The sequence below is a fragment of the Lepidochelys kempii genome, chromosome 9 (assembly GCF_965140265.1).
Source record: "Lepidochelys kempii isolate rLepKem1 chromosome 9, rLepKem1.hap2, whole genome shotgun sequence".
NCBI classification, from domain to species: Eukaryota; Metazoa; Chordata; order Testudines; family Cheloniidae; genus Lepidochelys; species Lepidochelys kempii.
In genome coordinates this window covers 98781890-98797690 of record NC_133264.1, presented here as the reverse complement: position 1 = coordinate 98797690, position 15801 = coordinate 98781890, and the positions used below count along the sequence as shown (strand labels likewise).

At 42.9% G+C, this 15801-nt stretch overlaps 1 protein-coding gene across 1 annotated transcript in view; it reads right to left on the bottom strand.

The window, feature by feature from the left end:
• Nucleotides 1-15801, bottom strand: part of GPC3 (glypican 3) — a 281890-nt gene that overhangs the window by 103008 nt on the left and 163081 nt on the right. Inside the window, exon 4 of the mRNA XM_073358506.1 lies at nucleotides 122-255. Within this exon, the coding sequence (XP_073214607.1) occupies nucleotides 122-255 (134 nt within the window). The remainder of the gene's footprint in view (nucleotides 1-121; nucleotides 256-15801) is intronic.

Below are 15801 nucleotides of genomic sequence, written 5' to 3'. Positions count from 1 at the left end.
CAGTAGCCATGAAAACATGTAACCCTCACCCACATGGATATATTTCAGAGTTTTACATCAGAGTAGTTTCCTGCCTCATAAAGACAGCAGCCATGTATACTCAGAGTCAAAACGGTCTCACCTTCTCCGGCTGGACAGGGTTTCCTCATGTTCTGTGTGAGCCACCTTCCGTACGTTCTTGTCAATGAAAAGGTCTTCAGGGTCATGAGCTGATCTATACTGTCTCTGTTGGGAATGGCCACAGAATTTGCTAATCTGAAAACGCAACACAAAAGCATTATGAGCTAAAGTGCAGCAAGCAACACACCAGAAGCAAAAGGCTAAGAGATGTACTGTCCACCACACGTATACATTTTTTAAAATAGCATGATAAAGATGCAGGGTAAAATTTTCAAAAGCGCCTCGGTGACTTGGGAGCCAATGTCACATTTACTAAGTGACTTAGGCACTTGGGAGTCAATAAGGAGTTAGGTGCCTAAACACCTTTAAAAATCTGGGCCTATGTCACACTTTTGAAAATCGGATGAAGGCTCCCAAGTCACTTACGCATTTTTGAAAATTTTACCCATTGTCTCATCCCAGAGGAATTTGTGGGGGTAACTTGTAAAACAAAAGAACTTGGTGCAGAATAACAAGTATGTCAACCAATTTCTTCCATTGTGGAGGCTGGTCCTGGTTCTCACCTAGTAACAAAGGCTTTTTCTCAAATGATGAATGAGCCTGAAGGGAAAAGTCAAAGGATTATGCGTTTTGTGCCTCTCCACAGAAGTTCCTGGTCAGAAATATAAAGCTCTGTTTTCCAAGTGCAAGGTGTTTTTAATCTTTCTAACCTTTCTGGGCCAGATCCTCAGCCAGAGTAACTCAGTATTAAAGTCATCAGAGGTATGCTGAGGATCTGGCCCTTTGAGGGCTAGTTTTTCTTTTTAACAAGTCCATCTGAACAGCGCTCCAATCTTGGAAGTATGTTTTGCTCCAAGACTGAAACAAGCTCATAAAAGAGAATTGTAAAGATCACATAGTTCTTTGTAAGGATACCAGCCTTGTGGCATCGAAGGCAATGCACAGAGAGCAATCAGCTGTCAAAACCCCGAGCTATAAGCTTTTCCTGGCAGAATTCCAAACTGACAGGTTAAATATTCTCTGTGTTATCAGCCATGGTGCTTCAGAAGTTCCTCTGCACTTTCTTTTTGAAAGTCAGAGCAAAATAAGATACAGATACCAGGCCAGAGTTAAAGAAGAACTAATATTTCTGGTTGTCAACCCCTTTAAAAAGATCATTTTGTTTTCCTGTCACAATCAGTAGCCACTCCCCATGAGACCGTACGCCCCCTTTGATGCTTCACCTCTGTGTGGAAGGACTGTGCTTCCCTGAAAGCTCACTTATGCCCTCAAAACAGAGTTTGAGTGGGATCTGAGAGGAAAAGGGTGGATTTCACTCTTCAGGATGCTCTGGAGAGTCCTGGCCAGATGAGGGCATGCATGAGCCAACAGGCTTGTTACCAGAGCTGGGGGAATACCGCAGAGTTTCCCCACAAACATTCACTCCGACTGAAGAAATGGATTCACTGTGGCTATGCTCGCTTGTTACTCACATGAACACCCCTGGAAAGCGCTCTTACACCAGAAGTGCTCTATTTTATATGGGATCAGCGCAGCAGAGGGGGAAGGGCCTCATGCATCCACTCTGGCTCATGCAATGGACATTACAGTATTGTCAATCTGAAGCATTCAACAATCACAGGTCAGGCTCCAAATAAACCATGAGACTGGCTTAAAAATCCTGAGATTTAAAAATAAATAAATAAATACATTTCAGGTTCTGTTTACTAGTCTTCCAGGTTTGCGAGCCTTTAGGATTCATGCTTTTAAGCAATCCACTACAACCATTGGGACCAGAAACTTTCATTTATTTAGGAACAAAAAATAAGCAGAAATTGGCATGTAAACACTAGACTCCAGGAGGTGGGGCTTTAAGTACAGTACCAACGAGTGCAAGACTCATGACAAACCAATGAGTTATCTGACTCATTTAGTCACAGTGTTGCTAATAATCTGCCTGCAGCTTTTGCAACTAGCATGGATTACATGCTAACTTTGCGAGAATGTGACAATGGAAAGTTTCAACTTAAAACTATTCTACAGCCAACCAGTGAATCCTAGGAACCACAGAGCCACAATGCCTAATTTTAGCCTATTGCTGCCTATGCGACAGAATTATGGTATGGAAAATGTGGCCAGAAATAACTAGAGATGAAAATCACCGACAGCATCCGCTGCTCTCTGACTGCTTGGTTTCCAGGCGGCCACAAGTTTGACTTGTTTGATAATGCAGGTCTCTCCACCAATGCAAGAAGACACCAGCTAAAGACAATAAATCTGGAGGGATAACGGGTTTCATGTGAGACCAACCGACTGCAGAAGTTTGGACTGGGTTTAATACTTAAAAAAATATATGTTCTAAAAGATAAAGCAAGAGAGAAGTAAATGACAGACTAGAAGAGTTTATGACAGGCAAAAAGAAGAACTGGTAGATGTGCTGGTTCTTTGAATTTGTCAGCCTCTGGTGATAGAAATTTCTATAGCATGATCAGCAGTAAAACTCTACAGTACCACCGCAGGCTAAAAGGTGGGGCATCTCCACTTCCCTGAGGCAACTGCATATGCATCAACCCCTAGTGTCTGAAGTGGCCACTGAGTGAGGGTTTTCCTCACATCAACATACAACCCTGATTCTGCAACCTGATTGCCCTGCACCTCTGCAGAGCCACACCAAAGTCCATGGAACAGGTGTCTGAGATCAGAGCTCAGTTTGAATTTCATATGCTGACCAACAAAAACACTTGGTACCATAAATACATTAAACAGCACGGCTGCTGCCAAATAATACTGCACGAACTCTTGTGTTAACATCACAAATTAGCTCATCAGACATTGATTTGATAACGGGGCAAGTAGCAAGAAAAGAAGTGAGGTGCCTCACGTACTCTCAAGTAGAGCCGGGCAGGGCGTGATTTTCCCATCCCATGAACGGTTGAGATTTTGAATTTTTTTCTCCCCATTTGGACACAGGATGAAAAGTTGAAATCTTAAAAATTTACATGAACTGATCATTTGAAAAAAAAATTCTGATCAGGTCAATTAACATGTCTTTTCAACATTTTGTTTCCATTTTGATTTTTACCTTTTTTAGTATCAGTTACCGGTAATTACTTTTCAAAATGAAAATTCATTTAAAATTGAAAAATGAAACTTTGGTTTGAAAACATCAATACAGGATGTTTGGACAATTAGAAACTCCCCCACCCCAAACATTTTTCTAATCAGAAGATGACTCGAAACTGACCCTTTCTCAGGAACCATTTCGGTTTCCACAAATTGACATCCCTGCCCAGTTCTCCCCTCAAGAAAGCAGCTACTTTTGTCGCTCGGTAAGCACAGAACCAGTTGCACTGCTGTTGTGTGCATTATGAGGCAAAGATCCTCCCGTCAGAGCGCAGACCGCTCTAAAACAGCACCTGCGGAGATCTGTTCCTTATCCCTCTGTGGAAGAATGACAGGAAAATAATAGATTGCTTTCCTATTCCAACTTCATTTAGCCCTGACCCTCTGTTTTCCTTGTTTACATCAGCGGACTTGCCAGTAAATCATAATGTGTTACTTATTGTGCACGAGTTCCACGGTTCATTCATGGAGACAACATGCTGACTTCATTGATTTTGTGATCCCCGTTCTCCAGGCCTTCCCTATCCAGCTGCTCCTGAGAGAGTGACACTGGGTGAATGTCACTCAAGTTCAGATTGTGTTAGCACTGAAATTATTAGCAAATCCTGTTTCCAAGGGCAGCTGGGGGCCTGCAGTTAGGCTCCTAAATCTATACTCTTAGGACTGCCTAATTTATCTTCACACTGCAGTGAACTAAGCTAGCCAGCTGAACTACCAGTTAGCAACAAGCTCGAGGCTAAAAGCACACCCACTGCCTGGTGCTACCGCCACCTGACGAGCAAGCTGAAGAAGAGGTTAATTCCATTCTATTACATCCAACATTTCGTTTGGTAAATAAATTAGTACCGTCACCTCTTTCATTATCGAGAGCAGCACAGTTTGTTTGCCCAGGCTGCAATACAATAACGAGAAAGAGATAAACCTCCCAGGAACGTCACAAGCCTGGATCCTTCATTGCTGGTTTCAGGTGTACGGGGATGACATGTTGTCGCAGGTGCCTTTTCTGCTGCTCTTTTCCCCTTTCTGACGTTGTTCTTCCCACCGCTGCTGTTGCTCTTGGGGCATTGCTTCGTTGGTACTTAACTTTTTCCCTATTTTCATTCCACTGCTCTTTGAGCTGTTTCCTTTCTAGTCTTGCCAAGTCCCACGTGCCCCAAAATCATCTGTCAGTCCCCCAGAAAATCATGAAACTGGCTTAAAAATCATGTTTTTTTTAAAAAGTAATGCATTTGGGACCTTTTTATTTGTTATGTCTTCTGGATTTTGAGCCTTTTGGGTTCACATTTTTCTCTGCAAGCATGAAGGCTAGAAATTTAATTTTAAAAAAGCTGAGATTCTCACGTAATCACATGACTCCAGGAGCTGGGGTTTTATGAAAGCAATCAAATACGATAAGACTTACAATAAAATAGCAAGTGAGTTAGCCATTCTGGCAGCACTCTCTCTCTTCTCTTGGACACACTGCGTACATATCCCTGCAGAGCCACATGCAGAACAAAACATTTCAAAACAGTTACTTTGCTCAACAGCAGTGGGCAGAAAAGTAAAAGAAGGGGACAACACGGATACACTGTCATACCAGTGCCCATGTAATGCAATGTGGTACATAATTTTACAAAATATGGAAGGTCCACCACTATCCCTACACTGACAGTAACGGATTTAAAGCAAAGAAGAGGAGCAGGTAAAGGTCAGGTATTTTAAGCAGTCATCTGTGAGAACTTAACTTTGATTTTTCATTGACACTGTGCAATTCCCTCTCCTTTCGCAGCTCTGTGCTTTGAGTCCGTGAACGCTATTGATCCTGACACGAGTAAGGCTGGATCAAGGACTTGATAAAAACACGCTGAAGCATAATGAAGGTGGGTGGGGGGGTGCCAATGGCGTCATCCAGGAGAGCTCTTCAAAGACAGAAGGGGCCAGGCACCTGCGGGTCTCTAAGGCTTTGCCTACACTGGGGCTGTTCTGCGTGAGCAACGCTACCTTCATATAACTGCACTGCAGCAAACCTCTAGTGTACATGTGCTGCACTGGGGTGAAACCTATGATGGGGTGGCTCGTGCTCAGGAGTACCCATGCAAACCCTAGTTGGAAAGTGAGGTAACCCACATCAGTACAGTGGGTTTACACTAGAGGTTTGCACAGCGGCAGATATACCAGAGTGCAGAGGGAGTAGGGAATCAAATCCTAAACATCAGTGTAGACAAAGCCTGAGTACAGCTGCATCCCTCAAGTTAACACTTCTTCTTAGGACTTGTCTACCCAGAGACGCTGTGCACAGCAAGCCAGGATGTGAATCTACAGCTCACTAGCTTGCCACGTGCTAACCAGCTGGGTGGACCCTGCTACCACACACTAAAAGTGTGCACTTTGAACTTTGATGTACTGCTGTCTGGCACTTTAAGCATATGGAAGCAGGGTCCACGTGGCCAGTAACGGTGTTGCAGGCTAGTGCACTGTAGATTCACTCCTCAGTTTGCCATGCACGAAGTTGGGGAAGAGCCAACATGGCTTTTGTAAAGGGAAATCATGCCTCACCAATCTATTAGAGGGTGTCGATAAGCATGTAGACAAGGGTGATCCAGTTGATATAGTATACCTGGACTTTCAGATAAGGTTCCATACCAAAGGCTCTTGGGCAAATTGGGATAAAGGGGAAGGTTCTCTCATGTATCAGTTATTGGTTAAAAGACAAAAAAGAAAAGGGTAGGAATCAATGTTCAGTTTTCACAATGGAACGAAGTAAATAGCGGGGTCCCTCAAGGATCTGTAGTGGGACTGGTACTGTTCAACATATTCATAAATGATCTGGAAACGGGGGTAAACAGGGAGGTGGCAGAGTTTGCAGACAATAAAAATTACTCAAGATAATTAAGTCTAAAGCTGACTGCAAAGATTTGCAAAGGGATCTCACTAAACTGTGTGACTGAGCTACAAAATGGCAGATGAAATTTAGTGTTGATAAATATCAAGCAAGACACACTGGGAAAAAATATCCCAACTCTATATACAAAATGATGGGGTCTAAATGAGTTGATACCACTCAAGAAAGAGATCCTGGGGTCATTCTGAATAGTTCTCTGAAAACATCTGCTCAGTGTGCAGCGGCACTCAGAAAAGGTAACATAATATTAGGAACCATTAGGAAACGGATGGAAAATATCATAATGCCTCTCTATAAATCCATGGTATGCCCACATCTTGAACACTGCATGCAGTTCTGATAAAAAGATGGATTAGAATTGGAAAACGTACAGGGAAGGTCACCAAAAATGATTAAGGGTTTGGAACAGCTTCCACATGAGGAGAGATTATAAAGACAGGGCCTGTTCACTTAGAAAAGAGACAGATTCAGGGGGACAGAGGTCTTTAAAATCATGACTGGTGTGGAGAAAGTGAATACGGAAGTGTTATTTACCCCTTCATATAACACAAGAACCAGCGGTCACTCAATGAAATTAACAGGCAGAAGGTTTAAAATAAACATAAGGAAGTATGTCTTCATACAACACACAGTCAACCTGTGCAACTTGTCATCAGGGGATGCTGTGAAGGCCAAAAGCATAAGTGAGTTCAAAAAAGAATTAGAAAAGTTCATGGAGGATAGGGCCACCATTGGCTATTAGCTAAGATGGTCAGAGACACAACCCCATGCTCTAGGTGTCCCAAAGCCCCTGAATGCCAGAAGCCGGGACTGGACGACGCGGGATGGATCACTCAATAATCGCCCTGTTCTGTTCATTCCCTCTGAAGCACCTGGCATTGGCCACTGTCAGAAAACAGAACACTGGGCTACATGGACCATTGGTCTGACCCCATATGGCCGTTCTTATGTTCTCAAGTATCCCTGTAGACAAGCTCTACGAACAAGAGGCACAGCAAGCTGAATTTGAATGTTCTGCGCCCCTCCTGTTGACATTAAGGAAAATGCAAACTGGTACAGCAGAAAACTTCTCTACAAGCATTTGCAAAGAGAGGGGTCACTTTTTGTGAAACCTGAGAAAAGAAGGATGGTGCCAGTCATGGCTGCAAAAGAATGTTGTTTTTTTAAAAACTAGTTCTACCATGGACTGCAAGCCTCACTGGGTCTGGTCAATTCCCAAACATTCGTCCCTTGTCTTCACTGCTGTGCAGTATGCTGGGTACCCATCAGCTACTGACTTCTCCCTCAGAGGAACCCCTGCACTTCCCTGGCTGCAATGCTTTGGGGTTCAACCCAGAACAGCAAGTGGTTGTGTCACCAGGTGCCCTGTAACCCTGGGAGCCGCTGTGCTGTGCAGCTTTGGCTAAGAGCCTGATGCCAACAGCCTGCTCACAGCACCCTGACCTCACCCAGGCTTCCACCAGCACGGTTTCACTTTGCAGGGTAACACCAGCATCCTCCCAGCCCTGAGTTCTTCCCCAAAACGGGTTTCTCTGCAGTGGTCAAGCCCCTCTTACCATAGTACCCACCAAACCTTACCAAGTTGGATGCTCCTTTCAATAGACATTACACAGCAGTTTATTAACTTAACTGGGGTTGACCAACCCTCCGCTTCAATCAAAGCCCTGAGCTGGTTTGCGGTAAAAGTAAAACATGTTTATTAACAAAGAGACACAGGTATTTGTGACACCAAGTAAAAGGAATATGGACAGAAAGGATTACAAACAAACCAAAGTAAAAACACACCTCTGAGGGCTGGTCTACATTGAAAACTTACCTCAGCATAGCTACACCTCGCAGGGGTGTGAAAACTCCACACCCACGAGATGTAGCTGTAACAATCTAACCACAGTGTTGACAGCACTAGGTCGACGGAAGATTTTCCATCGACCTAGCTATTGCCTCTCAGGGGGCTGGATTAACTACAGTGATAGAAGAACCCCTCCCGTCAGTGTGGTGAGTGTCCACACTGACACGCTGCAGTGGTCCCTGCAGCTCTATAGCTTTTTAAGTGTAGACGTAGCCTCAGACTAAAACTCAACTTACCAAACGACAGTTTTCTGTTCAGAGAAGTTTCTCTCACCTATATTCAGTTTCCAGAGACTTTCAACCCCCTTTGTTGAAAGGTTCCACATTTCTCAGATGTACAAGAGCTCTGGCCTCCTGGTATCTGCCCAGGAATGCATTGTGTTCTAGCTCCAGGCATCATCAATACAGAATGGATTGTTGACTAACTCTCAGGGGCAGAATCTTTATTTCTGCTGATAGGGCTTGATCCAAAGTCCACTGAATTCAGTGTAAAGACTCCCACTGACTTTAATCAGCTCTGGATTGGTCCCATAGCGCATGAGCCACAGAAAACCAAGCTTGACTTTCAGATCACAGGACAATTAAGAGCTTGTAGTTTAGGGGAAAAAGTCATCTTACTCATAAATCAAGCAAATTTTATAAGGAAATCATTGCAAAACAATCCACCTGTAACTCCTAAAGCCATTGAGAGATTTGCTCTAGAGACTATAAGTGCATTTTAAAAGTAATTTTCTAGGAGCTATTTTTTAAAAAAATAATCAGCTTTCCCCTGGAATTGAAATGAGTGGACTGTTTGATATTTTACCTTTTTATTCAGACCACAAGCTTCACTTTGCTCTAAAGAATAACTTGCAACATTTGACCTTTGCTTAAACTTTACATGGAGTTTCCATTTGTCTTCTGTGTGAATTTCTCCTGCTTATAGATTCTTTTCCATGAAGGTACAGGGTTTTATTCCTCAAGGGAATGGCCTCATTTTTAAAGATTACCTCCTGCAATCTTCTCTGTTCTCAAGTTCACATATGTCATTTTATACCTATTTCTGAGTTTCTTCTGGGAGAAACTGCACATTAAAATGAAAAGCAATTAACCATTGGAACTGATTTGAATACAGTATCTTGAAGGATGATTTGAGAGAGAATTCTGCCACACACACAACTGACTGACACAGAAGTCAAGAAAATGTGCTGTATTTATAGAACTGGATTCATTGCCCTCAGACTAGTGTTTATTTTCTTGCTGTTAGAAATCCAAAGGATTTCAATAAAACAAAGACCTTCCCCCTCTCCCCTGTTTTAGTGACCTACTTTATTAAATGTTAGATGTATTGTTAGCATGATAAACACAAAACAAGCATGTTCCTTATGTTTAAAGTTACCATAAAAGTGAACCTGAAGTCTATTACTCAAATGCTGCTATATAAATCAGATTAATTAAACTCCAAAAGTCTTTAAAACAAAATATAACATTGAAATGATATGGTATAGAACATAAACTTTTTAATAGTAGTAACTAAGCACATTTAACATTTCTACAGGTGTAATAAAAATGCTAATATATGTTAATGTTTAGTCTGTGGTTAATGTTTTGTCTTGTTAATTTCCCCAGAGCTTTTATTGCTGATTTAAATCTACCATACTACTCAACTGATTGCATTGCTTTCCACAAACTGCATGGCACGCTCTCAAATGAATACTGATTAACAGAAGTGAATAAACACTAGGGCTAACGTTCATATTATATGCTTGTAATCATATATATTTTGTCATGAAGATGAGGTAGGCAGATGTTCCCCAGTCTTCCCCCCTTGACAGAAAATATGATTATGGGCCTAAAATGAATGTATAATGCTTTATTTTAAGAAGCACATCATTAACTAATGATTGTTCTTCTCACACTGAGCATTAAAGCAAAAGACACAAACCGAGTGGGATAATCCGAATGTCGTCTTCTACAAACATTTCACTGGAATTCCCCATTAACTGACTCTCAAATGTTACTTACAAACTTCAGTTCACTGCAATTGCAGTGATTCAGATATCACTGCATAGATTACATAATGATAGGTTTCAGAGTAGCAGCCGTGTTAGTCTGTATTCGCAAAAAGAAAAGGAGTACTTGTGGCATCTTAGAGACTAACCAATGTATTTGAGCATAAGCTTTCGTGAGCTACAGCTCACTTCATCGGATGCAACTTAGGGTTAGGGTTAAGTGAGCTGTAGCTCATGAAAGCTTATGCTCAAAATAAATTGGTTAGTCTCTAAGGTGCCACAAGTCCTCCTGTTCTTTTTTAGATTACATAAGAGACAGTAGCCTAAACATTGGACACCAAATCAGGAATCAGAGGAAGTGACCTCGTCTTCACACCTAGGAATAAATGTTCAATAATACATTGGGCTTAAATAATGCAACACTAACCATGTCAAATGCATAGAAACACAAATGCTTAGAATAACACAGCTTCTGTCATGCCACCTCACGCAGTGACTCCTAATACACGCTACCAACATGCACTACAGCTAGTCAGTGGCCATCACAGATATGGGACTAGGTTGCCCTGTAGATCATCAACACAGCTTTAAAACCTCCTACAGACTGAAGTGGGATTTGACAGGTACTAAATAGGAGGAAATATTACCATGCAATTCATTTTTATATAGCTCCTTTCATGCAAAGTAGACACTTCGCAGCTAGCCAGAGAAGGGGGGTGGGGAATAGAAAGCAGAGGGGTTTTAAGAGAGGAGGGACTCAGAAGGAGAGGAAAATATGTTCTTCTCAAATGGAGCAGCTTGAAGGCGATCACGTTTTTATTGCATTTATTAGGGTAGTGCCCAGGGACCCCAAACAAAGAACAGAGCCCCAATGTGCCAAATACTGTACAGAAAAGCCCCTTCTGATGATACATCTTTTCCCTGGCAAAGTGGGACTATCCTGCAAACAGCATGGGGAGCTTTTGGATTTACCCCTCTCCCTCCAGAGGAGATTTCATAGGCAGCTCCAGGGAAGCAGTTCAGGGAGTTTCTGGGTTAGTTTTCCCCTTCTTCTACAGGTTAAGCTACAAGGAGGTGATCTAGGGTGACCAGACAGCAAATGTGAAAAATCGGGACGGGGCTGAGGGGTACTAGGAGCCTATATAAGAAAAAGACCGAAAAATCGGGACTGTCCCTATAAAATCGGGACATCTGGTCACCCTAATGTGATCCTTCTCCTTTGAAGCCATGTTATGAGTGATTTCAGAGGAAGCAGGATCAGCCCCTGAGCGAGCAGTATCTAGCTCTTTCCTGGAGCCAGACACACTGTTAGGAGTCTGCAGTCTCTTACTTCAGCATGGATGTCGGTCACGGACTAGCCAGCTGATCCAAATCTGCCCAATCTACTCGGGCCCTCCTTGGGTGGCTAGCCCGCAGCACCGCTCAAACCGCGACATCCGCACGGCTATTTTTAGCATGCTAGCTCGAGCAGAGCCACACTCCCAGCTGCAGTGTTGACATCCCCTAGTTTATCAACATCAGAGTCTTCTCTAGCTCCCTTACATTGGGCTGTGTATGCTGTTAGCACAGCAAGCAGGGACGCGGGTTGGGGAACACTCGGCGCCTGTTAATTTGACAGCTAATGAGAAAGGCTTTAGTTCCTCAAGCGTAAGGAATGGGCTGCTCTGCACTTATCCTGCCACGCTGCCCAGATGCGACTGCTCATTAGGCTACTGCATATATTTGCATGACAATAGCACTGACATCCGAGAAAGAATTAAAAGGTTAACTGCATTAAGCATATGACAGAATCACTCTATTCCAGTGCCTATTTAAGGAAGCAAATTCAGTGAGTCAAAAAAGCAGCGCAGAACGCAAGGGACTTCTTAAGGGTTTCGAAAACCTGTACTTGCCTGTTGAAGCCAGATATCTTTGCTTCCACTGAATCAGGCCTTGAATAACTAAGATAGGTGTATAAAGAGATTCCCCTTCCATTTCTACTCCTGCTGGAGTTATCCTTCTCCTTAAGAGAAACCACGGCTCCCGAGAGATTCTCAAATCCTTAATTTCAGCTCTGCTGCCCCTATAAAGTCTGAAACCCCTAAACTCCCCTTGATTTCTGTGACCCACGTCTACACTAATTTGAGATTCTAACGGACTCCTAGACCGACCCGATTCTCCTACTGCAGAGGATGGACTTTTGTTCCAAGGACTGTGACCTCATTTTGAGTCAAACTTTTTTTTTTTAACGTCTTTGATGTAAACAAGATTTTTCTTCTTTTCCATGTCTGCAGTATTCAGGGTTTAACTAAGGGAGAAAACTACCGTGTGTTTTAAAAGAAGGCCAGCTGAGACTTCTGCTTATTATGCTAAACTCCGCTTATTTAATTGCTATCTTCTCTTCCCAACTACTTCCCAAAGCCGTGTGACCTAGGGCAGGGGTTCTCAACCTTCTTCTCTCTGAGGCCTCCCTCCACGTGCTATAAAAACTCCAGGGCCCAGCAGGGGTGGGGGGTTCGGGGCAGGGGCCTTGGGCATAGATGTAATTTGACTTCTATTTGGGGGGGTGGGGGTCCAGGGAGGGAGTGCCACCTCCAGCCCCTGACTCACTTCAGCAGGCCACCCACCTGTCTGCAATCAAAAATTATAACTCAAAGGTGGGGGGCTTAGTTCAAAAAGTTTGACAACAGCTTAGGGCGCAAGGCAGGGGTAACTAGGGGTTGTGTGAGGACAGGGGGTAACTCAAGGTGCAGAGAGGGGATATCTGGGGCTGTGTGCACACGGGGTGGCTGTGGGTGCAAGAAGGGGTGTCTAGGGGCTGTGTGCAGGCAGGGGGTAGCTCAGGGTGCAGGGAGCGGCGTATTAGGGGCTGTGTGCTGGGAGGGCTCCCCTACGGTCCCTGTTCCCAGCAGGATCTGCCAGCCACAGAGCCGGGTCTCCTCTGCAGAAGTAAAGAGGGGCTGGGACTCGGGAACTAAGTGCTACAAGGATGCAAATACATAATAATAATGGTGAAGAGCAATTCAGAGTGTGAATGAGATCTCACCATTTCTCCAGGGCTCCATGTCGCTGTTGGCCTGATTATAAGGAGCACTTGCTGCTAAGAGATTTTTAATTTCTGGGGTTTTCTTGTCCTGTGGCGTTTGCATATTTGGGCAGCAGCTAGTCAGGGCAGAAGGCAGTGAGAGATTGCCTCTGTCTCTATTCTATAAACCTATAAACCAGTCGGAGAACACTTCAATCTCTCTGGTCACGCGATCACAGACATGAAGGTCGCTATCTTAAAACAAAAAAACTTCAAATCCAGACTCCAGCGAGAAACTGCTGAATTGGAATTCATTTGCAAATTGGATACTATTAATTTAGGCTTAAATAGAGACTTGGAGTGGCTAAGTCATTATGCAAGGTAGCCTGTTTCCTCTTGTTTTTCCTACCCCCCCCCCCAGATGTTCTGGTTTAACTTGGATTTTAACTTGAAGAGTGGTCAGTTTGGATGAGCTATTACCAGCAGGAGAGTGAGTTTGTGTGTGTATGGGGGTGGGGGGGATGTGAGAACCTGGATTTATGCAGGAAATAGCCCAGCTTAATTGTCATGCACATTGTGTAAAGAGTTATCACTTTGGATGGGCTATCACCAGCAGGAGAGTGAATTTGTGTGGGGGGGTGGAGGGTGAGAAAACCTGGATTTGTGCTGGAAATCACTTTAGATAAGCTATTCCCAGCAGGACAGTGGGGTGGGAATAGGTATTGTTTCATATTCTCTGTGTATATATAAAGCCTGCTGCAGTTTCCACGATATGCATCTGAAGAAGTGAGCTGTAGCTCACGAAAGCTTATGCTCTAATAAATTGGTTAGTCTCTAAGGTGCCACAAGTCCTCCTTTTCTTTTTGCGAATACAGACTAACACGGCTGTTACTCTGAAACCTGTCTCTATTCTATCTTTGTAAGTCTTTTCCTTTTGAGAGTGTGGGGCGGAGGACACCATTTTCAGTGTTTTAGATCCATTATGGATGCTCCTACACTGTTTTATGGTTGAATTCTATGTGGAGAGACTATGATACAAATGAAGTGGTTGATGGGCTTGAAGATACCTCACCCAGAGCCAACTCTTACAATGGCATTGCTAGCCTTGCCCTTGCTGATGTTTAAAACCCCAACTCCTGGACTCAGGTTATGTGAGAATTTCTGCTTTCATATAAAAAAAATACATTTCTAGTCTTCCTGGTAGCAGAGAAAGTCATAAAAACAAGATCCAAGTGCACCCTGAAGGCTCAACAACCAGGAGGCAAAGAAAAAGAGTCTAAACTTTATTATAATGTTTTTTTTTAAATCTCATTTTAAGCCAATCTCATAGTTTTTGGGAAACTGACTCCTCGTTTTTGACCATTTGGAGCTGGGAATCCTGGTGCCTATCCAGATGACTCCTGTTTGCAGAAGAAATCATCCTCATACTTAGCACTTACACAGCACTTTCCATCTGTGGATCTCAAACAACTTTACAAAGGGGGAGGAGCAGCAGCTTGGTTCTTATTTTACAGTTGAGGAATCAGACACAGAAGCAGAATGATTTGTTCATGGTCATTCAATAACTGCCAGTTTAATTTCCTGCCCTCTATTCCACGTTTTGTCCACATACTCAGGCACGCTAGTTTAAATTTATGCTCATTGCCTTTCCCCTGCTAATATGATCAAAACATTCTTCACAAGAAATAATTTTATTCCAGTCCAGTCTGTTTTTTCCTATTATGTAGGTTGAAACAAAATATTTCCACTATCGCATCACAGCTTATTGCAGGACAAACGCATGCATTTCATCTTGGCCTGACAAGCCAGCTGTTCAGAGGAGATCTGCTGACGGAAATAAAAGTTCACAGCATTGATAATCATTGCAACCAGTATATTATGCTGCAAATGCAATTAAAAGCAAGACATTTGAAGTCAGGGTCTATTTCCTATAGTGCTTTTGCATTTGGTCACTGCCCTCTTTAATATCAAAATGTTGATATTTCATTTCTCATGGCTGGGGGCACTTGGCAAACTATGCAGCCTGTGACCTACCTGGTTATTCCTAGTATTTATCACAGGCAGCTCCGGAAATTAGTATTTTAGCCCTGCATTCAGGAAAGCACTTGAATATGTGTGTAACTTTAAGCACATGCTTAAATATCCTTTTGGAATAGGAACATTTTTCTGAACTGGGGCTCCTTATTACAATATTTCCATTTTACCATTTTATTGTACATTGGCAGTATACAAGATTTAAGCAAATCAAACTGATGATATTTTGTCTCTTACCTTTTTTCACTCTTGCCCGACAGACTGAAACAGAATGAAGACAAGATGTGGGATTCAGAGGCAGATGTGGAAAAAAGAGGGTCTAAGGGATTTGCTGTAACTGTGTGGAAAGAGGGGGGATTTATATTTACACAGATTTTCAAAGATGGGTAGGGGACATAGTTGGGTGTCTTAAGCTGCAAATCCCCTAGCTTTGAACATCTCAGCCTATGTTCTTAAAATTATCAGCAAAATAACCCACTTGTTCTGAAATGTGGACATGGAATAATGAAATAAATCTCCTGCGAGGATGTTAAATGTTTTAGATATCTGCACTGCTAGTTACAGTAAGAAAAGCACCCTCCTATCTCAACAGACAGAGAAACACAGCAGGAAATTCACCTAAGGGATTACTGGAGAAGTATCCCAAAATAACCTTCTGCTTTTCCACTTGCTGCCTGGTGCTAAATTATAGCATACAAAGTAAACATGACCAGACAATTATCCCTTTTGACCGTAGGTAATTCAGCACATGTTGCAAGTACAGCCTCTGTTAGACATGGTTGTGGAGCAACATATTTCAGACATCAGAGGGACAGAAC